We start from the raw sequence: 22646 nt of genomic DNA on the forward strand, positions 1-22646 counted from the left end.
ATAAAAATAAATCTTTTGACTCACATGAGACCAAACTCTCCCAAAAACAAAAAAAGAAAGGGAAATAATGGAAGGACGAGAGGAAATTTTGATGGCAGAATTATAAGTAACATCTACAATTAATACATGAAAAAGAATGTAGAGTTTCTAAGATGATGGAATCTCTTTTTAAACTATGTAGTACCGGATACTTCACTGCATGTATGCTAAGAGTATTTTTGCAACATTACAAGAGCCATACTGATATCTTATGCCCAATGTGCTCTATAAATGATACTGTGTAAGGAGCTTCTGCAGTCATGGGCTGAAGAAACCTCTCTTGGAACAAACACTCACTATCTTGTGACAGACTAGCTTAATGGTTGTCATATGATTTGTGTCTTATTAAGAATGGCAGAGCACCTATGAGTTTTTTTAATAGAAGTTGCAAAGCACCTGAGATTATTTTTTTGTTAATAGAAGTTGCAATCAGGTGACCTGCTTCCCACTTCTCATTCTCCAAGCTGTACTTACACTAGGTTTATTTCCTCTCTAGAGTATCCCTAACATTAGTGCAGTTCTAGGCTACCAGGTGGATGCAAAATTTTAAGCAGTTTTGATCTAACCTATTTGTAGTTGGTGGACACAATATAGTTCTTTGCTCCAAACAACCCTGTCTACATTAGGATTCAGAGCTGTTCCTAGAGCCATCAGATCTGAAGTGGTACAGGCAGTCCCCGGGTTACGTACAAGTTAGGGACTGTAGGTTTGTTCTTAAGTTGAATTTGTATGTAAGTCGGAACTGGTACATATTGTAGGGGAAACTCTAGCCAAACATTTCTCCAGAGCTCAATTTTATTCTCCCACACCTCACTTCCCTCAGTCCTTTATTCTCAAGCTGAGGTGTCTGCTGAGAAAAGCCGCTCCGCGTCTCCCTGGGCTGCTGGGAGGGGGGCAGCTAGTGCGGGGTTGCCTCACCCCGTTTGTAAGTAGGGATCCGATGTAAGTCGGATCCATGTAACCCGGGGACTGCCTGTACTAACAAAGGTAGAAATTGTAAGAGGGGAATTGGTCATGATTCTCAACAGGTAGTCAACTGGCCTTCTCTGGTTTATGCCTATCAAAACAAGGGGTAATACTTAAAAACTATTAAAGGGCACTGTTATACTCGCAAAAATAGAAGATCAAAGTTTTCTTTACATTTAAGTTTAATTAAATGCTACATATTTTATGCACACCTTCCTGGTGATCTACTATTTTGGTTACCCAAGTGCATTCTAAATAAGGAGCTTGACATATTGTTAATGCTAAATGGTAAAGTAAATAAATATTATGAAAATGCTGATTTACAGTATAACTATAATGTGATTTTACGAATATACTTACCTATTTTTTTATCCTTTTTGTTCATAACTAATTGATGTAAGCGCTCTTTTAGTTTGTTGTATTCTCTTTCTTTTCTCTTCATATCATGATTGTACTGAGTAGCCCGACTCGCAATAATATTTTGTAATTTTTGTACCTAAAAAAAATTCCCGAACACCATAAATTTTCATCTAAAGTTCATGCATTCCTTTACATTTCTTTAAACATAAAAACAAAGAAGAGCTTAGTGTAAACATTTGTATAAAATTATTAATTTTAAAGGCCTAGTAACTTTCAGTGTCTGTCTAATCTTTTTAGCTGAACAGTAGGATGCTAATTATATATTGATACCCTTGGGATACATGCATGTGCACATAGAACTCCCGTTCAGGATTTTCCTAAGCAGTTACTTTAGGCAAAGTATTGTTTACAGTAAACGTCCATGAGGATTCTAGTCCCTCTTCCAGGTTTGTATGTCTGCATTTTTTGTTTTTCTTTGTTTTTCTCCAACACATATCTGAGGTATTATTTTGGTTTCGTTATAAATTGGTAGAAAGGCTTTTGGCAAATAACTGAGTCTTGGTGCCTAGCCTCAGAGTACTACTTAGAAGGACACATTTAAAAAAAGTTATCACACGATTGCATGTCTATTTCTGCAACGAGAGCACTGCCATTTGCACATAAGTACACCAAACTTCACAGTGACCACACACAAAATTTGCTAACTTTTTCTCTATGCAAGCCTGACTTTATAGATCTTTTTAAAATAACTAGTTACTAAAACCTAAGGTTTTCTGAAAAATTAGTCAAAACTGTCAATGATTTGTACAGGCTGACTCACCTCATCTTTTTCATTTTTAAGTAATTGGTGCAGATTTCTGTTCTTACATTGCTGTTGTCTGTCTCTTTCTTGAAGTCCCACTATTTCCCTTCTAGAAGCTTCCAATTGCTCCTAAAAAAGGAATCTCAATTTAAATATACAAAAGAAAATAATCTGAAACAAGTTTGTTTCTTGTTGAAATATCACAAGTCCAGTATACATGCAAGGCCCCTCCCCACATGGCAAATTAACCTTCATTTTTTTACACCAAGAGGTCTCAATAGCATGGTTCTCCAAGGCAGCATATTGCTAATTCTGCAGCAGCTTCACTTTGTGGAGATTTTTACTGAGTTTAATACAGAAATGAATACAAGCAACATGGCATTACTACTTTTAATATGCTACAATGCATGCCTACTCTGTAACAGTCAAAGCAGAAACTAGATGGTTTAGCAGTGAGGTCTTTTTTTGGTTTGGTTAAGTACAACAGCTGAATGTTTCTGCTAAAATTATCAACACAAAAATGTTGATTTTTTTAATAGTCATCACAGAGGCAAATAAGGAAACTCAGATCTTCTCTACAGACACTGTTTCAGTGCATATTCAAGTAAATACCACACTTTTGAAGGTTTTCTTCATAACCATACAGAAATTACTTTTGTGCTTTACGAAAAAAAATACCTTAGCTAGAGTTTAGCTCTGCAGTAGGGATGTGTGTCCAGGCTCATCAGTTAACCCTAATGGTTACACGCAGCCCTCCTCCTCCCTACTTCCCACCACTGCTTCTGTATGAGAGGCAGCAACATGGGAAGGGAGGAAGGAGGTGGGAGTCAGTGCGTCTGGGGAGCCAACTTTCAAGCCGACTACCCACAGTGCCACATCCCACAGAGCCACCTGCACAACCCCTTCCACTCCTGCTGCCTCCCATGGAGGCAGCAGCGCTGGGAGGGGCAGGTGGGAGCTGGTGCTTACAGAAAGCCAGCTGTTCCTCCACCCCTCGCTGCTGCCTCCCACAGGCAGCAGTGCCAGGGAGGAGCAGCAGGCAGGATCCAGTGCTTGCAGGGAGTCAGCTTAAAAGCCAGCTCCACATGAGTACCCCAGCTCCCCTGGACACATGAGCTCTCCTATGCTGCTGCCTTTGTATCAGAGGCATCAGCAAGTGGAGGGGGGCAGGAGGTGGGAGCTGGTGCATGTGGGGAGCCAGCTTTCAAGCCAGCTCCCTGCATGTGCCACCTCCTTCAGAGCCACCTACACAACACATACGCCCTCCCCCCCACCATGGCCTCACCATGGGTGTGCAAGGGGGAGCTGGTACTCACAGGGGGCTCCCTGTGAACACTGGCTCCTGCCTGCCCCTTGCACATAACGTATAACTACTGAAACATTTAGCAGTTACACGTTTACAAAAATACCCGCATTTTAACAGCAGAGTTCACAGGGCCCTTTTCTTTGCATACATCAAGGAATATGTAGAGGTGTTAAACTAAATTCCCTGTAAGTCTGCACAACCACACAGCAGTTTTCTGAGCTCTTCTCAGAAGTTCAAAGCTCCCAAGCAGTCAGGGAGCTCAGCTGACTGGCAGGGGAGGGGTGTCTCCTCTGGCTGAGCAAGTAGCTATACAGGGCTGCTCCTTGCTTGAAACTAAGCAGCTCCCAGAGCAGGTAAAAAGCGAGAAGCAGACATTAAGTGGCTGGAGGAGGATAGAGAGGGAGGGAGTAATTAATTAATTGGCTGAGGGAGGAATCAGAGGGGAGGGGGGGTTGGAGAATCTTGTCTACATGAGGAGAGAGAGGCAGAAACTTAGCACTCTCAAGACTCCTGGAAAGGAAGATAAGGGGCTGACTGCATGGGGTAAGTGGAGGAAGTTGGGGTGGATGAGTGATGGCATTGGGGTGAGTTGGAGCTGGGGGGAGGAGGGGAGTGAGTGTGTGTGCTGTGAGGTGGGGGAGGTATGGATAATTTGTGCTTTAGCTTGGAGTTAGGACAGGACAGACAGCTGGTACCTGCTAGTTTGAGAAGCAGGATTTTATCCCAACCCCCACCTGAGCTGTGGGGAGCAGATTGCATAGCGGTAGGTGGGGGAAAAGGGGTGGGTGGATGCTCTGATCTGTTCAGTGAGGTAGAGGTGGGGGGAGGGGAGTTTGTTTGGGGTGTCCTGACTCACTGCAGTTCTCTCTGTCTGGCTGGATTGGTAGGGGATGGAAAAGCAGGCTACGTGGGAGGGTACTAGGAGGACATTTGTATGACTGCATTTCAAACAAAGTTTACATAGGTGTTTAATGGCTTAAAAGAATTTTTTACTTTCTTTTCTTAACAGATTTTTTTCAAGTGTTGCAGATATTTAAAACTCTGATCTTAAATGATTTTCTAAAATCCTGTGTTACTAATTAATAGGGCTCGCCAAGCAGCAGCGAGCCCCACTCGCCAGCTGCGCGGAAGTGCATGCTGCACATGCACAGACCGCGCTGTGTGGCCTCGCCATGCTAAAATCTACTCGCCACAGGTGAGTAGATTGCCTAATTTGTCGAGCTCTGCTAATACATAGTATATTGTATTGTACTAAGGCCAGATCTTTGCTATGTGGTAGTTCTGGCTCTTGAGAGTCAGAAATAGCAAGTACAAGATGTGATGCTAGTTGTTTTGTGGGATGAAACCTTATTTGAAAGCTCTTTAAAACATGCAGACCTCTACAAATCCTGAAGCCATGTGTTAATGTGTTCTGGGGCTTCTACACTTTCAGTTTTGTTGTGTGTGTGTCTTTTGTTTGTATTGGTGATACAAATCCACCCACTATACCAATACCGGTGTTGCACATCCACGCACTACTAGTTGACTAGTGACTCGACTAGTCACTTCCCTGGTGGCTCTTAATACATTTTAAAAACACAAGCACAGCACCCTGTCCTCCCTGCTACTCTTTAGCCTTTTAAATGTACTAAGAGCCTAGCAGCTCTGAATACATTTAAAAGTGATAAATACGTGTAGGAACAGCTCCCCGACAGATAACATTCCCACACAATACCACCTCTGTAACAATAAATCACACCCTCATACCAGTTTTGGAAGGGGCAAGAAGGTACACACAGAAGTTACATACTGAGGGACAAATTAGGGTTGTTTCAAACCAAAAGCATTGTGAAAATAAGACACGGAGTTTCTCTCCTTGGTCACACCTGCACATGGGGTAAATAGTTTGGCTGACTTTGCTGGGGGTTAATATAATACATAAATTAAGAGGTTTGGGTTTTTTTTTTTTAAATCTGAAGTACAGTTGTAAAACAGCCATTTCATGCAACTGTCATGTTACATGCCAGCATTGTTTCCACACATATAATATGCTCCTCAGGACAGAAGTGCTGTCTTCCTGTGGGCTCACGTACAGTGTCTAGAACAGGAGTCGACAAACTACGACACACGAACCGATATTCAGTGGCACACACAGTCTGCAGCAAGAGCTCAGCCCTTCCCACCCTGGATCCTGTGCATCCACGAGGCTTGGAGCACAGCTCCAGGGCATATGGCGGGAGCAGAGGTGAAGAAACATCCAACCAGACCCAGGTGCCCACTCAGGTCCGCCTCCAGTGACCCTGAGAGCTGCCCCTACTCCCCACCCGCCTTTTCTGGGCAGCACAGAGACCCTGCACAAGGCCAGGACAGCAGAGATGGGCAGGGAAGATCCAGAGTGTCAAGGGCTGGGGGTGATGAGGCAGTGGGGGGGCTGGGTGAGAAGTAAGCTATGGGGTTGGGGAGTCCACCCCCGGTGCCTCCAACAGCCACCCCAGCTACCCACCTGCTTCCACCGGGTGACACAGGAACCCTGCACAGAGCCAGGAACATCCACACCCCATGGGAGGAGTGGGGACCAGGGGTGGGGGAAACAGGAGCCAGGGTGAGGAGGTAATGGGCGACATGAGGACTGGGGTATGATGGGGTCAGGCTCAGAGGGTTGTGAGGTTTTGAAGTAGTTTTTTTTGCTTCTCACTTATGGGTCCCCAACTGACAGTTCCCCTCCCCTGCAATAAACAAAGAAAAAATTGAAACCTTTTCTGTTGGACATAAATTAATATTTTACTTTATTTAAAATGAAGTTTGATAAACTAACATAAGAAAATTAAAAGGCTCAGTCTGTTAATATAAATTAATCCATTCTTCCTAGCTGCAGCACTAGCAAAATGGCTCAGATATAATTATGTAATTAACAGTGAGTTTTCATTTACAATTGACAATCTGCAAAAAGGTTTCCATTGAGCCAGGTGGTCCATGGACCAAAAAGTTTGAGAACTACTGTACTAGAGGTTGAGTGCTGCCCAGGCTACGGCTCTGGGGCTGAGTGATGGTGGGGGCTGGTGAGGGGAGAAGAAAATGTGTATGTGGGGGCGGGGAGAATCTCCCTGCTCCAAAGCTGCATTGCCCCCTGAGTGTCTGGATCCCTGGCAGGAAGGTGAGGATGTCATGGACTGGACCCCATCTCCAGGAGGGCTAGACACCCAAGGATCACCCACCTGCCTCCACTTTACCCCATTTCACTGATCCCCCACAAGTCACCCTGACCCCAGCCCATGCTGGCGATCCAGCATCCCACCTCCCACAAGATTGGAGCCAGTGCCGGCTTCCTACAAAGGCGGGGAGCCCTGAGGCTCCATGCTGCATCCAGTTTCAAAGGAAGCATATGCACTCTGTTTCTTCCCTCCACACAGGAAAAACTGGAGTGGAGCCCAGGGCAGGAGACTGAGCGAGGCGCACAGTGGAGAGAGCCCTCGTCCCTCTCCCGGGAGAGCAGCGCAACCAAGGGCAAGAAGATTAAATCTCGGCATGCCACTTCAGAAAGGTTGCCGACCCCAGTCTAGAAAAACAGGATCCTGATTCAAACTGTGGGTGTTATTGCAATACAAATACTAGCAAAAGTGGTACGGATAGTCAATCTTCTTGTAAAGCAAAACTAACGGGGGCTGAGTAAATCACTGAAAACAAAAGCAGCTTTGCTAGGGTGTTACCATAGAAGAGAAGCTTACGTTAGTGCTGAGCCACAACTCAGCATCTATACTTACTATAAAATATATTTTTCCATTAAGTTCCGGCCATCTAAATCATTATCAATAACACACTGACATTTACAGTTTAGCCTAAAATTTTGGGAGACTGGATTGTAACAGATTATGGAGCCTCGTCTACCAAGCTGGTGTAAATTCAAGACAGTGACCAAAAGTGTTGCTGACTGCTTTTGAATAAATACTATGACAAGACAGTTGTCGTCAGGCCTCTCGGAGAAGCCAAGAACTGAACGGATATGGAAAACGAGCTATATGCTCGCCTTTGGAGATGGTCCTTTGGAAACAAGATAAGGTATATTAGAAGAGCAAATGGATAAAGTTGTTGTACTTCTTGTGATTTATTTTCAAAGGTTGAAAAATCTAGAAACACTCACAATATCCTATTTAAAGATAAACCCACCAAATCTTACAAGATCACTACCTTTTAGTCTAATCAAGCTTTCTTGGGAACAGATGGTCACTAAATAGTTTTAAAAAGCTATTTATTCCTCTCATTTTACATTATATGTAATGAGTTTTCAATTAGTTAAAAAACACACCTAGAAAAAATACTTGTACGATAATCAAGTCTTGATAAATCAGCAAAATAACAATTGTTATTCTCAGTAAGGTTAACTGAACATTCCACATTGCATTATATCAATTAGAGAGAACTGATTATCTACCTTTACTTTAGCATAGCAGTTCTGCAAGTGGTCCATGTCACTACCCAATTTCAGATGCTGGATTTCCACTTCTTCCTGAGTTCGAAGGTTCTTGCGTTGGAGTATAAGTAGTTCATTCATACAATTTATGATGGATACTACATTTAATTCTCTATCATTGCACTCCGAATAAAGAGAAGGGAAACCTAAGGTTGTCAACTCCTAGTAAGAGATAGAGAAAGCAATAATTGGACCAATTTCTTGCTATCCTTTCCAAACTTGGAGACATCATACTAGAATACATACATTTTTACAAGAAAAAAAAACCCCTTTGGCTTTCAAATAGGAACCAAAGAAAAACTTATTTCATGGGAATAAACTCTTTCACCCCACAGAACACTCATTTCCGCAACTGACTAATGTTTATATTAATAGCCCCAACTGAGAAAGTGGCTTACCCTGTTAAGATAGGAGACACACTGTTCAACATTCTCATCTGTGCAGAAGGCACTGAAAGAGCTGTGCGGACTTTTGGACAAAGGCAGTGGTGAGTGTTGCACTTGTTGCATGTTTAAGCTTGAGGGGCACATCTTTTTTTCTGAGGTATTCAGCAAAGTGTTTTTGCTAGCTACAATTCAAAATATTATTAAACAAGATAGAACTAATTGTTTAATACATTCAAGAGACTAAAACAGGATTACTCATACTGTTTAGGAACTTTAGAAGTGATATTTAGAATCATTAAAAACAAAATGCTAAGAAGCTAAGTTTCTACCAAAACAATTTTAAATAAGGTATTCTCATGAAAAATGTGCTTTCCTCTCCCAAATAAATTCTCACAAAAATCATTCTAACTACTAGTTACTATTTCTCATACATTCTTAACATTTGTACTTAGGATTCTTATATATTAATTTTCATTGTACATTTTAATCTACGCCCCCTCACCACCCTAAACATAAAACAATTCTTGTCTTTAATGCATTGTTAATCAAAACATGGGAGAAAAGAAACATTGAACAGAAAAGTGGCAGCAATGTGAGACATTCACTGACTGGACAAAGCATAAATTCATAGAATTCTCTCACACAAGGTGAAATAATTTTTAGTGGTAACAATTCTGTAGTAATTGTACAGTATAGACACAATTATATTATTTGACATTTCCACTTAAGGAGTCTGATATTTTATGAATGAAACCCTACTCTGTTTAGCTGCCTGTAAAATACTGTGCTACTAGTGATACTCCAACCCCATTCATTAAAATTCTTCCCAATTTTGTCTTCTAAAATACAATAGTTACCTGATGGCAGCGCTGGCACTGTAACGGTTGTCCAATCTCCCATAGCAACAAAGACAGTCAAGGTACCTGAGCAACTGGGTCAACAGTGAAGTATTTAGTAGTACAATTACTGGTAAAGTCTCCTATCTAGGCATCTCCTAAAATAGCAAGAAAGTTTTGGATTAACAATAGTATCTCACACAGCTAGAAGATCAAAACAAGCATAAAACAGATGCTTCCGGGCTCAAGCCATATGAACTGTCTATATAAAAACAAATCTATGAAACCTAGTGATTACAGCACAATAAGTAGAACCAATATTTAAACAGACAACCAGAAAAGGCAATTTTTGGTACTGTGTTTAGATAACCTTAAACTACAAGCTAAGTAGTTTAAGGTTATCTAAACACTCCACCAAGCATCCTATAAAGAGGATAAAGAAAATCATAATGCAGATAAACTAATCCAATAGTTGTTTACAGTGGTGTACATCATTAGAGAAATGGTAAAATGGTTTCTCTTAAGTATTAAGGATGTTATATCAAACAGCATAACCAAGTAGCTGCTCTTCTATAAATAAATATTAAATACAGTTACATCATAGACTCATCTCTGTGGGCTTATTACCTAAGAGAAAAATAATTGTCTTCCAAGCTCTGAAATTAGTATACCTGATTCAGAAAGAGCAAAGGAAGAGTATCAACCTGGTGGGAAAAAAATATAGGTTTGAATTTAAAGAAAAGTCACACCACTTGACAACCAGTTCAATTTTGTATTTTAAAATACAAAAAAAAAAAAATTGAAACAACAGTTGTCAGCAAAAAACAGGGTGGGAGAGATTCAAATATGCTGAATGGAACAAACGTATTGGCCTAGTCATTGACTACAATATTGGCCTTCGGGAAACCAAAAGTACTTGCACTTGTAAAATAAAGCTCTCTGGGTCTTCCCGGAAAAAGAGAAAGCAGCATTAGACCCACAGGTGTCACACTGCTCTGGATCTAGAAACCAGCATAGAGACATAAGGCCTCCAGAAGGATGGTCTTTACCTTTAGTCTAGCAGCTGTGTTGAGAGCTATACACATCCATAGCTATCTGCACCTTTAGAGGAACAGGCCCACTTTTTACTCCACAGGAAGGCAGACCTAGCTCTGATGAACAATGTCAATGATACCCTCAAATGAGTTTCTTCTGAGGACTTTTACAGCACAGATATATTTTGTTCTGATATCATTGCAACAAATCACTTGTAACAGAGCACTTCAGACTTTAAGGGGTTCTCAATACATTTTTGGTAGCCTCAGACTGCAGCCACCAACTCTTGCTGGTGGCAGCTCTAACATTTTTTCCTAAAATACTTCATTAACTTTAAGTTAAATAAATATGACATACATGTCTAAATCATTGCAGTTTACTTATGTAGGGGTTTTATTTTTGTTTTTGCAGACTCAATAAAAATAATGTACAGTTGTCTCTATTCTTTACCGGACCTAAACAACATAGAAACAAAAATAGGGCATTTAGCACATACTTGTCTTTTTTCCCTTTTTTGTTTTTTGGTTCCTTTAATTTAAAAAAAAACTTGCTAACTACTAAGTCTGCTGAGAAAAGTGATATTAAAGAAACATACAAATACCAATTTTCACAGCAGACTTACTCAGCCCTGGGGGTAGCCCTAAGCTCCGTGACTGGAGTCTGCCACAGGGCTGAAGCCCAACCACACCATCCCCATGAAAGTGAGAAACTGTTCTCCTCCCGCTTTTCAGTCTCCAGACAGAGGACAAGGCACAACCACTGCTGGTAGCCCCAAGAAAGGAGCCACCACTTGGCCCCACCATTACTGTCCAGTAGGCTGTGACTACAAGAACAGACCCCCCCCGGTGGCGACATCTGAGAAACACTGCTTTAAACTTCAGTTGTCTACAGCAGTGTTTCTCAACCAGTGGTACGAATACTCTTAGGGGTACCCAATAGAAGTCTGGGGGGGGGGGGGTACATCAACACAACTGAAATTTGGAGAAAACCGAATTTTTGTTTTAAGTTTTACAGCATTTTATTATTTCTGTACTCAAAAAATTTCATCGCCTGCCCAGCTGCAATTAAGTTGTTTAAACAAACGTGTTGCAACAGTAGAAAAAATTGTGTGTGTCTAAAACTGTAGGTACTGGGGGTACTTATTTTTATTTTAAAAGGGGTACTTTATAAAGGTTGAGAATGTATATTTCAAAGGAGGAATGCAGACGTTCCTATCAATTAGTTGAGTAGTCAATGGAAATTCCATTGACTACTCAACTAGTAAATTACTCATTAGTTAACACCCTTACGATACGCACCCTCCCCTTGCTGCTTCTATACCAAGTGGGAGCCAGTGCCCGGGGTAGCAGGCTTAAAAGCTGCCTCCCCAAGAGCACGGGTTCCTGTGAAGCTGCCTGAACCCTCCCGCCCATGCTGTTACTTCTGATAGAGAGGCACCAGCATGGGAGGGGAAGGCAATACATGCGGGAAGAAAACTAAGTACCTGCGCATACCAGCTCCACAGAGACACCTCCCCTCCCTTCTTATGCTACCGCCTCTGTATCAGAGGCAGCAAGGAGGAGCGGGGGGGGGGGGGGGGCGGATGGGAGCCAGTGCTTGTGGGTAAACAGCTTAAAAGTCAGCTCCCTGCAAGCACCAGCTCCCACCTGCCCCCTCCCCACATGTAAACATGTAACTGCAGAAAAATTCAGCAGTTACACATTTGCAAAAATAAACATTTGCTAACATCCCCATTGCAAACTGAAGTTTTATTGGAAAAAGAAAGGAAGGAAGCATAACACAGTGTTATGATTGAGATGTAAACAAAAAATTATTTAGGAAATTCAAAGTACAGGGCAAAAATGCCTCATTTATAGCTCCTTAAATCTTTTCAACTTCACCTTAGTTCTAGGGCATTGTGGTACAACCATATAATGACATGCCCAACATTGGAAAATAGGATATATTTCTGGGAGACTGTTTCACAAATACATCTTCAACATCATAACAAGGTATAACTACTCAATAACTGCAGCAAATTTACATATTCCAACTAATGCAAACGTATCCATCAGAAAACTTAGATGTAAGAGAGCAACAGGGGAGACAGTGTTAAAAAGAAAAGAGAAAAAACAAGGTACTGCAGTAGTGCCAAACCCAGATATACAAAAATCACGAGCCACGCTCCAAAAAGTCAAGAGACTTAGAAGAACTAGACCTTTTTAATTAATTTCAGGAACAGAGTCTTTAAAAAAGGGGTCTTCCTTTCCCTCTCTCCCACCAAAATCAACAATGTCTTTACCAAATAAACCCAGGATCAAGCACAATACAAAGACCACACAAACATTTCTTACATGTTAATTTAGCTTCTATTGCATCCATCAATTCATATAAGGAGCATTACCCACTGCAGTCCTGTTAATAAAACAGAAAATGCAAATCAAACCACAGGCATTTTCTAATTACTGCCATTTCAACCAATTTAATCCTCTGTTTTAGTAAGTGAGGGCCATTTCTGAAGGTACTTAAGTCCTTATCTTTAAGGCACATACAAAAGTGAAATACCTGGCCCTGACTCCCTAAAATGCCAAAATCCCATTATGAGTGATAATTGTATCATCCAGAGCCCTTCCAGATTTTTAAAAATCCAAGAGTTTTTCCATCTAGTGATGCAAAATGCAATGTAGAACTTGTATCTCTTTGATGCCTGTACCTCCCAATCCAAACAGTAAAACTTCAGTATAAATGGAAATAGCACTAGACTTGGTCCTTATGAAAGGGCATCTGCCCCACATAGATGTATATCAGTGGTCCCCAACCTTTAGAGGCTGCCGGGCGCCAGGGGGCGTGGCCGTTCTCCTGCTGGGCGCCAGAGGGCGGGGACACATGCACACCCGGGGGCGGGGGGCCCCCCCTGCAAGCGAATTGGCCGGCGCCCCTCCTCCCCACAAGCGCCGCGCGCCCGGGGCCGGCACCCCCCCCCCCGCAAGCGCCGCGTGCCCGGGGCCGGCGTCCTCCCCCCAAGCGCCGCGCACCCGGGGCGTGAGCGGCCAATTCGCGGCGCTCCTGGGGCCGGTGTCTGGCTCCGGCTCCATGCATGCACCATGTGCCCGGGCCCAGGCCAGCCTCGAGCACTTGGCAGGCGCACGGCGGGCGACACAAATGGCCCCGCGGGCACCGTGTTGGGGACCACTGATGTATATCATCAGGAGAGCAAAAAAGTAACCATCTCCGAATATGACCACTGTTTTCTCTCCAGAGCAGGATTGGGGAACCTAAGGCTGGGGGGCCAGATGCAGCTCTTGGGTTGCCTGGATCTGGCTCCCAAGGTTTATGGGTCTCCCTCAGCACTGGAGAACTCGTGGTAGCACTCCAGTCCCTCCACTGCCTCCCTGCAGCCCCCAGCCTCAGACTGATTTTTCTGTGGGTCAGTGGCCCACAACCCAAAAAACGTTCCGCAACCCTGCTCTAGAGTTACCTTTATTGTACTCTTTCATCCTTTTACTGACTTTCCATCTACATGCAAAAAAGTAGAAAATGTTAGTCCATCTATGCACAAGAGAAGATGCCACAAGCACAGTATTCACTGACTTCCATTGCCAGGTCAAGATCTTGCTCTTGATCTTCAAAGCTATCAACAGACTAAGACCCCAGCTAGCTACCATATTTTCCATCCCTGACCCTCCTGGACAGTTATAGTCTTCTAGGACAATGTAGTTCACAATAGTCCCAGGATTAAAAATAAGAACCACAAAAAACCATGGCTGGTCGAGGTGGCTGATTGTGGAATGAGCTAGATTAGCACTTGATATGCTACTGTGGCTAGGTAAAATGGAAGATCTAGCTTTTATATAGTGCTTTTCATCAGCAGGTCTAAAAATAACTTAACATCATTATTCCTATTTTACAACTGGAAACAGGGACATAGAAGAGAAGTGACTTGCTCAAAGTCACTCAACAGGCCAGTGAAGAGCTAGGAATAGTTCCAGTTCAGTGCTCTTTCTATTAGGCCACACTGTTGCTGGGTAATTCCTCCCTCAGTGCTCCTTTCCCCTTCTGTACATATTGTTATAGCGCAGCAATCACCAACCCATCAACTGGTCGATCCTGCGGAATCTCCTAGTAAATTACAATCAGCATGCAACGGGTTCCTTGCCTACCCTGGCCTATACCACCAGCCAATTCCCAGGAGCAGCCAGACTGGTCCTGTGTGTGGCAGAGGAGTGGAAGTCTCTGCACGTTGCTCCTTCCTGCAAGCACCATCCCTTGCTGCTTCCAATGGCCAAGAATGGGAAACTGCGGCCAATGGGAGCTGACAAGGGTGGTGCCAACAAATGGCAGCGCACAGAGTCACGTGTTTCCCACCCTCGGGCCACAGGGGCTTGTTGGCCCCTTCCAGGAGCATCATGTGTGTTTACAAATGTCTACCTGCAGATAAACATCGATATCCATAGAGCTCCAACCCAGAGCTCTGCTCCCAGGAGACACCAAGGCAACAGAGAGGTGCTTGGTGCTGCCGCTCCCAGGAGCCAGTGCACTGTGCCAGCAACTCCTCCCGATTAGGGATGTGAGAGTGTAAACGTGTAAACAATTACCTTCACGGTTATATGCAGACCCCCTACAGCACAGGGGGAGGTGCGTACAGGCAGGAGCCAGCTTTTAAGCAGGCTTCCCAGGCACCACCATATCACCAGCACTGCTGCCTCTGACACAAAGGCAGTAGTGCAGGGGAGAAAGAGGGAAGGTGGTGGGAGCCAGTGCTCCCTGTGCACCCACCTGCCCCCTCCCCATGCTGCTGCCTCTGAAACAGAGGGAACAATGCAGGAGGGTAGGCGGTGGCTGGTACGCACAGGGAGCCAGCTTTTAATAGGCTACAGTATGGGAGGAGAGCAACTCTGTGTGCACTGGGTCTCACAGAGCTGTCTCCCCCCCCCATCCCCTCGTATGTAAACATGTACCCACTGAAAATTTCAGCGGGTACATGTTTACCAAAATAAACACATTTTAACATCCCTATTCTCGGCCATGAAGCTGTACCGCTCCCAGCCCTGCTGCCAGTTGAAGACAGAGAGTTATCGGAAAGTAAAAGTTACCAAGGACATGACCTAGCATTACGTTACCATTATGTTTTCATTATAACTGGTCTAAACAAACATTTTTAAGAACTGAAAATGTTTTATTAAAATGCTAATTAAATTGATAGTATGGAAAGCACAGTGATGCAGATGTTAATTTAAATAATGTGTGTAATGTAAAGAAATAATGAGATGGTGCTGTGGAAGAAATATAATTATGGTAAGAAGCAATTTAATGTTAATTAATATAATAATGGATTATAAAAGGGGTAGTTTAGCTAAATTGCAGAAGAACTCCAATCAACCTCGAAAGGATGCCATTAGGTTTCAGAATGATAAAGCTGCACTTTTCGCTGCTGTTGGTGGACTGATCATCCATTCAAAGATGAAACAGTGTAAGTATAACTGTAGAATTGTATAAGGAATAATTGCATGCTTGTTTGCTTACCTAATTTTTCTAATTAAGTTTGTTTGCGCAATTCAAAGTGTAGCCTAGTTGTTCTCTACTAAATACATTTTCTGTAACCAACTTAGATGTTCCAACATGAAAACTACACTGGGTTTTATTGCACCCTTATTTTAACAACCTAATATTAATTGAAAACATTTCAATTTAAAGGTTAAAAAAGATCATACTTCCTCACAGTAGTCACCATCTACCCTATTGTGCATCTTAATTATTTAACTAGATTACATATGTTTACATCTGTATTATTTTCAATCCCTTCATCCCAGCTCACACGGAGAGGTAAGAAGATTGAACCCAAAGACAGAGAAGGTCTCCAGACCCCAATAAAGTGAGGAGCACTAGTACATCCCAACATGAACGCGCACACACAGAATGAGAGAATTCAGGGCTGACAAATACCCAACACATATAAAAGCCCAACACCTTCTGCTACTCCTCAGTCATAGAATCATAGAAATATAGGGTTGGAAGGGATCCTCATAGTCATCTAGTCCAGTGTTTCTCAACCAGTAGTACGAATACCCTTGGGGTACTCGAGAAGTCTGGGGGGTACGTCAACACAACTGAAATTTAGAGAAAACTGAAACTGTTTTAAGTTTTACAGCACTTGACATTTTTGAGTGTAAAAAATAAAAAAATAATAATCACCCACCTGGCTACGATTAAGTTGTTTAAACAAATGTGTGGAAATGGTAGAAAAAAATGTATGTTTGAAAACTGTACGTACTGGGGGTACTTATAATTTTTTTAAAGGGGGTACTTTATAAAAAAAAGATTGAGAAACACTATCTAGTCTATCCCCAATCATTAAGGAACAACCTACCCTCTGTTTGCCAGAAGCTGGTAGTGAACAACAGGGATAGATCACTTGATATTACCTATTCTGTTCATTCCCTCTGGGGCACCCAGCACTAGCCATCATCAGCAGACAGAATACTGGGCTAGATGGACGTATGCTCTGATCCAATATGGCCATTCTTATGTAAGGACCAAGTATACTCAGATCATCTCTTACAGGTGTTTATCTTGTTCTTAAACAAAATACAGGACTATGTAGCGCTTTAAAGACTAACAAGATGGTTTATTAGATGATGAGCTTTTGTGGGCCAGACCCACTTCCTCAGATCAAATGGTGGAAGAAAATAGTCACAGCCATATATACCCAAGGATACAATTTTTAAAAAAAAGTGAACACATATGAAAAGGACAAATCACATTTCAGAACAGAAGGGGGATGCGAAGGGGGGGGGGGGAGGAAGGTGATTGCCTGTGAGTTAATGATATTAGAGGTGGGGAAGGGTAGATGTCTGTGAGTTAATAGTTTTAGAGGTGATCATTAGGGAAGCTATCTTTGTAATGGGTAAGATAGCTGGAGTCTTTGTTCATGCCCCCGCGGAGAGTGTCGAATTTTAGCATGAATGCCAGTTCAGAGGAATCTCTTTCAATTGCAGATTTGAATGTCTTCTGAAGTAGAATGCAGGTGAGTATGTCATTGAGACAGTGTCCTTTTTGGTTGAAATGGCAAGCAACTGTTTTTTCTTTGTGATCCTGTCTAATGTCTGTTTTGTGGGCACTGATTCTTTGGCGAAGCGTCTGAGATGTTTGTCCAATGTACATAGCAGACGGACACTTTCGGCACGATAGCTAGCATAGATTATATTTCTGGAGGCGCAGGAATATGTATTCTTGATCTTATAACTCAGTTGGTTAGGCCCAGTAATGGTGTCAGCAGAGTGAATATGTGGAGAAAGCTGGCAACGGGGTTTGTTGCAAGGGAAAGTACCAGGGTTGGTATTAGTGTGGTATGTCCTGTGGTTGTTGGTAAGAATCATCTTGAGGTTAGGTGGTTGTCTATAGGAGACTATGGGTCTGTCTCCCAGAGCTTCTTGGAGTTTAGTGTCCTGTTCCAGTATAGGCTGTAATTTATTGATAATGTGTTGGACAGGTTTAAGTTGGGAGCTGTAGGTGATGACAAATGGTGTTCTATTGTTGGTTTTCTTGGGTCTGTCTTGTAGTAGATGGTTTCTAGGTATTCGTTTGGCTCTTTCAATTTGCTTTTTTATTTCTCTGGGTGGGTACTTTCCCTTGCAACAAATCCCATTGCCAGCTTTGCCCACATATTCACTCTGCTGACACCATTACTGGGCCTAACCAAGTGAGTGTCTCAATGACCTACTCACCTGCATCCTACTTCAGAAGACATTCAAATCTGCACTTGAAAGAGAATCCTCTGAACTGGCATTCATGCTAAAATTCGACACTCTCCGCAGGGGCATGAACAAAGACTCCAGCTATCTTACCCATTACAAAGATAGCTTCCCTAATGATCACCTCTAATACTATTAACTCACAGACATCTACCCTTCCCCACCTCTAATATCATTAACTCACAGGCATTCACCTTCCTCCCCCCTCCCCCGCATCTCCCTTCTGTTCTGAAATGTGATTTGTCCTTTTCATATGTGTTCACTTTTTTTTTTAAATTGTATCCTTGGGTATATATGGCTGTGACTATTTTCTTCCACCATTTGATCTGAGGAAGTGGGTCTGGCCCACAAAAGCTCATCATCTAATAAACCATCTTGTTAGTCTTTAAAGCGCTACATAGTCCTGTATTTTGTTTTAGCTACACCAGACTAACACGGCTACATTTCTATCACTATCTTGTTTTTAGAAACTTCAAATGACAGGGATTCTACAACCGACTTTAGAAGTCTATTCCTGTATTTAATGGTCTGCATATTTAGAATGTTTTTCTAATAACAAACCTAAATCTCTGTTTTGCTGCAGATTAAGCTGACTGCTTCTGATCCTACTTTAGTGGACATGAAGAACAACTGACACTTCCTCTTTATAATAGACCTTAACACATCTGAAGACAATTACCAGGTGCCTCCTCAATCTTCTTTAAACCTTTCCTCAAAGATCAGGTTTTCTACACCTTTCATGATTTTTGTTGCCCTCCAATTTGTCCACTTCTCAAACTATGGCTCCCGGAACTGGATAGAGTACTCCAGCTGAAGCTTAACCAATTACAGTGGGATAATTACCTCCCAAGTCATACACATAACACTCCTGTTTACATATTGCAAAAGGGTATTAGCCTTTTCCACAACTGTAACACATTGTTTGTGATCCATTAGAACCCACCAATCCTTTTCATCAGTATTATTGCCTAGTCAATTATTCCCCATTGTGTAGTTGTGCATTTGATTTTTCCTTTTTAAATGAAGTACTTTGCACTTCTTTAATTTTATAACGTAGATTTCAGACCAATTCTTCTATTTATCAAAGTTGTTTAAATTCTAATCCTGTCCTCAAAAGCCCACCTAATCCCCTGCCCCCACAGTTTAGTGTCATCCACAAATTTTATAAGCATATTTTCTACTCCCCTATTCAAATGATTAATGAAAATAGATTATATATAATTATAGATAATCTATCTGTGAGTCTGTTTGTTCAAGAATTCTTCCAAATTGATATGCAGTTTCCTCTTCTAACTTTTACAAATTGAGCCTCTCTAGTCCGTCAACATCTGGTCCAATATGATTTTAGTTAGCTGGATGTTCACTTCTCATGGGTATAGCTAAGTTTCCCACAGTCCCATAAAGTTTGTTTACAGCCACCAGTCCTGGCTTTCAGCGTTCTGTGCTGTGAGCTCTAATTTACCCCTGAATATCTTCTAAGAGTCCAGTAAGCAGTGCTGGTAATGCTGCTAAGACAATACCAACCTCCTGTGATTTGGCAAATACTCTGGTTAGGCACTGGTCAGGTATTAAGGATGCCGGACTAGAGAAGTAGCTAACCCCACTCCAGCTCCCCCTCTTATTGACTAATCGACTAGTCAATGGAAAATCCATCAACTAGTTAATTAGTTGATTAAACTAAATTTAACATTGCTACTCTCACCATATGTAACATATTATACTAGTTGTTTAAAGAACACGGATTTTCCATGTCAAACTTGAATTTATGTAGACAGCAACTCCTAGTCAATTGAGTTCTAAGAACAAGTTCAGGCAAACTGATGTCAGTATTTTGCAATGTAATCACATTATACCATCTGATCACTCAATACCAGATGAGCAGTTACCTAAAAGTAAAATAAAGTTGTCCAGAAAATTCTTCTCCAAAACTAGTCCTCTTCTCTCTTAAAAAGTTTTAAATTTTTCCTGATGTCAGAACTACCCTACCTCAACTTCTAACAGCCAACAACTATCATAAATGTGAACATCCACTACCCACATATTTTAGTCACTACATTTCGCAGAATGTGAGTATGTTGAAACTTCTAAGTTGCCTAACAGAAAATACACCAAAAACTACTCATACGACAGAAAAAAAGTATGGCAACACTTACTTAAAATATAACACTATTCCTTCTGCTAAGATTAAATTCCAAAAGGAGCTGCAAAGCTGCTTAAAGCTTTTACATTTGCCTAGTAATCCTCTGCACAGATGGCTGTTGTCCAGATGAAACAAAAACATATCGGCCTATGGAAATTTAGGACATAGTAATTAAATTACAACTTTATGCCTATCAAAATATAAGAAACTTGCTTTGTTTTTTGAAAATCCAAGTTTTTCACTCCTTGAAATTTGACAGCTGCTCATTATTTTACTGCAGATTTTAATTTAGTTTGCAATTAGTGCTAATCTATTTTAATTTTAGTTTTAATGAAAAGTTACTACTGAATAGTAAAAAATTGACCCCAAAATTGTATAACCTCTAGTTTAGTAGTTTGTAACTATTGAATTTAACTTAGTGCTATCAGTTATATCAATCACAGAAATCAATCTAAGCTACTCAAACTCGTCAAAGTGTGAAAAAAGTCACAAGTTTTTCAGCCTGCAATATGATGTCTTCAGCCAATGCATCTGTAAACTATAGTCTTGCCAGAAAGCCCCATTTTGGGGTTGGGTACCCATACCATAATGCCATTTCATAAATCCTTGAATACTGCACCCAGTTCTGGTTGCCCAATCTCAAAAAGAGATTAGAATTGGAAAAAGTACAATAATTAGGGGTATACAACTTACTAAATAAGGTCAGGTCATTTCAGCACAGAAAAGAAACTATTGAGGATATAACCAAGGTCTATAATCATGAACGATGAGCAGAAAACGAAGGGAGACGTTACTTATTCCTTCATAGAATACGAGAACCAGGGGTCAGCCAACCAAATTAACAGACAGCAGCTATAAAACAGCCATAAGGAAGCACTTCTTCGAACACCACACAATCTGTTTAACTCGTTGCCAGGATACGTTGTGAAGGCCATAAATGTGTTCAAAAAAATACTTTGATCATTTTATGGAATACAAGTGCATCAATAGCTGTTAATCAAAAAGATCAGGAATCCATACTCTGGGTATAACTAAACTTCTGACTAAGGACATTAAATTGCATTTAATCAGTTAATTGAGTAGTCGATGGAATTTCCATCAACTACACAATTAGTCAATAAGGGGGGGAAACCGCAGAGCCCCAGTGGGTTTACCTTCTGGCCCTGGGAGCTAATCATGCTGCAGCTCTGCCTTTTAAATGTAGTAAGAGGACAGCTCTTACTACATTTAAAAGGCAGAGGCTCAGCAAGGAACTGGACGCAAGCTGGGACTCAGCTGTCCCGGCTCACTCCTGGTCCCCTGCTCCACCTCTGCCTTTTAAATGCAGTAAGAGCCTGGTGGCTCATTTAAAAAGCAGATGCATAGTGCCTGGGATCAAGTGCAAGCTGGGACAGCTGAGTCCCAGCTTGCATCCAGTCCCCTGCTCCCTGCCAAACTACTGCCTCCCTTTGTCCCCCTCTTCCCTGCCTGCCCCGCATAGATGGTGCTGAGGGTAAACGGCTTTTAAGCCAGCTCCCCCCAGCACCAGCTCCTGAAGCAGCAAGGGAGGGAGAAATGACTAGTCAAATAGTGACTCAACTACCCAATAAGCCTACTCGACTAGTTGCTTACATCTCAACTTCTGACTGGCAGAAGCTGGAACTAAATAACAAGGGACAGGATCACGGGGTAAACTGCTATGTTCTAGTCATTCACTTTGAAGCATCTGGCACCGACCACTGCCACAAGACAGGACATTGGACTAGATGGACCATTAGTCTGATCCAGTAGGTCCATTCTTAGGCTCTTATTTTGCATTCTCAATTTCATGTACATTTTAAGAAGATTTGCAATTTAACAAGTAAAATGTTTATTTGAAATTGATCAGTTATACACCTGCAATCACACAGAAAGACACACACTTAAAATCTGGTAAAAGATAAACCCAAATGTTACACAACCATTGCTCCATCACATTCCTAGTTCTTTACACAATGAAGTTAGAATAATATTAAATGCTGAGCTGCAATCTTTCCCCCCCCCCACCACCCATCTTCACTAGAGTACTCTTTTCACGCAGTATCATCTATTATCCCAGGATTCAACCATGACATCTGTATTTACAGATGATTAATCTTTTCACTGAGACACTAGCAAAATATTCCATCCAGCTCCCAAATTCCGATCCTGCCTTGAACATATGCATTCTACCTACACATTAGCACCCTTCTATGAGAGCACTGCCTATCTCCCTACTAAGCATCTCTTTCTGGCTCTATTAGGCAGAATTTGCTGGCCATTTTAGCATGTTTAATATTTTACAATGGATTTTATGGTATTAAAACTGATTTACTTCATCAATCTTCTCTCCTGTTACCTGATCCTCAGTGCAGCATTTGACCATGACAAAATCCAACCACTAAGTATTCTTATTCTTGGGTATCTAATTCTTCCTATTGCTCTGTATTCAAAACACTAGCACAAGACATTCTTCTTCCATCATACTTCTTTTTAATGATTCCCCAAAGCTTCTCCATTTAGCCCTAAGACATTCCCTAAGCTTTCTTTCTGAAAACAACTTCTTACGTAGTATTTTTGGCTTTTCCCCTTGTTTGCAAGA

General features: G+C 41.7%; 1 protein-coding gene across 6 annotated transcripts in view; it reads right to left on the reverse strand.

Annotated features, from left to right (window-relative positions):
* SSX2IP (SSX family member 2 interacting protein) overlaps nt 1–22646 on the reverse strand; it is a 60926-nt gene that overhangs the window by 33430 nt on the left and 4850 nt on the right. For 3 of the 6 annotated variants that reach the window (XM_075936365.2, XM_075936364.2, XM_075936361.2), the window contains exons 2-6: nt 9164–9300; nt 8319–8488; nt 7882–8082; nt 2186–2296; nt 1366–1501 (exon numbers count right to left, since the gene is read on the reverse strand). In XM_075936365.2, the coding sequence (XP_075792480.1) occupies nt 1366–1501; nt 2186–2296; nt 7882–8082; nt 8319–8488; nt 9164–9206 (661 nt within the window). In that variant the 5' untranslated portion in view covers nt 9207–9300. Of the gene's footprint in view, nt 1–1365; nt 1502–2185; nt 2297–7881; nt 8083–8318; nt 8489–9163; nt 9301–10534; nt 10555–12510; nt 12572–13634; nt 13673–22646 lie in introns of those variants that run through there. The other 3 variants (XM_075936363.2, XM_075936362.2, XM_014572097.4) reach the window with 3 other exon arrangements.

This window comes from Pelodiscus sinensis, chromosome 9, assembly GCF_052426305.1.
Source record: "Pelodiscus sinensis isolate ZL-2025 chromosome 9, ASM5242630v1, whole genome shotgun sequence".
In the NCBI taxonomy this organism is placed as follows: Eukaryota; Metazoa; Chordata; order Testudines; family Trionychidae; genus Pelodiscus; species Pelodiscus sinensis.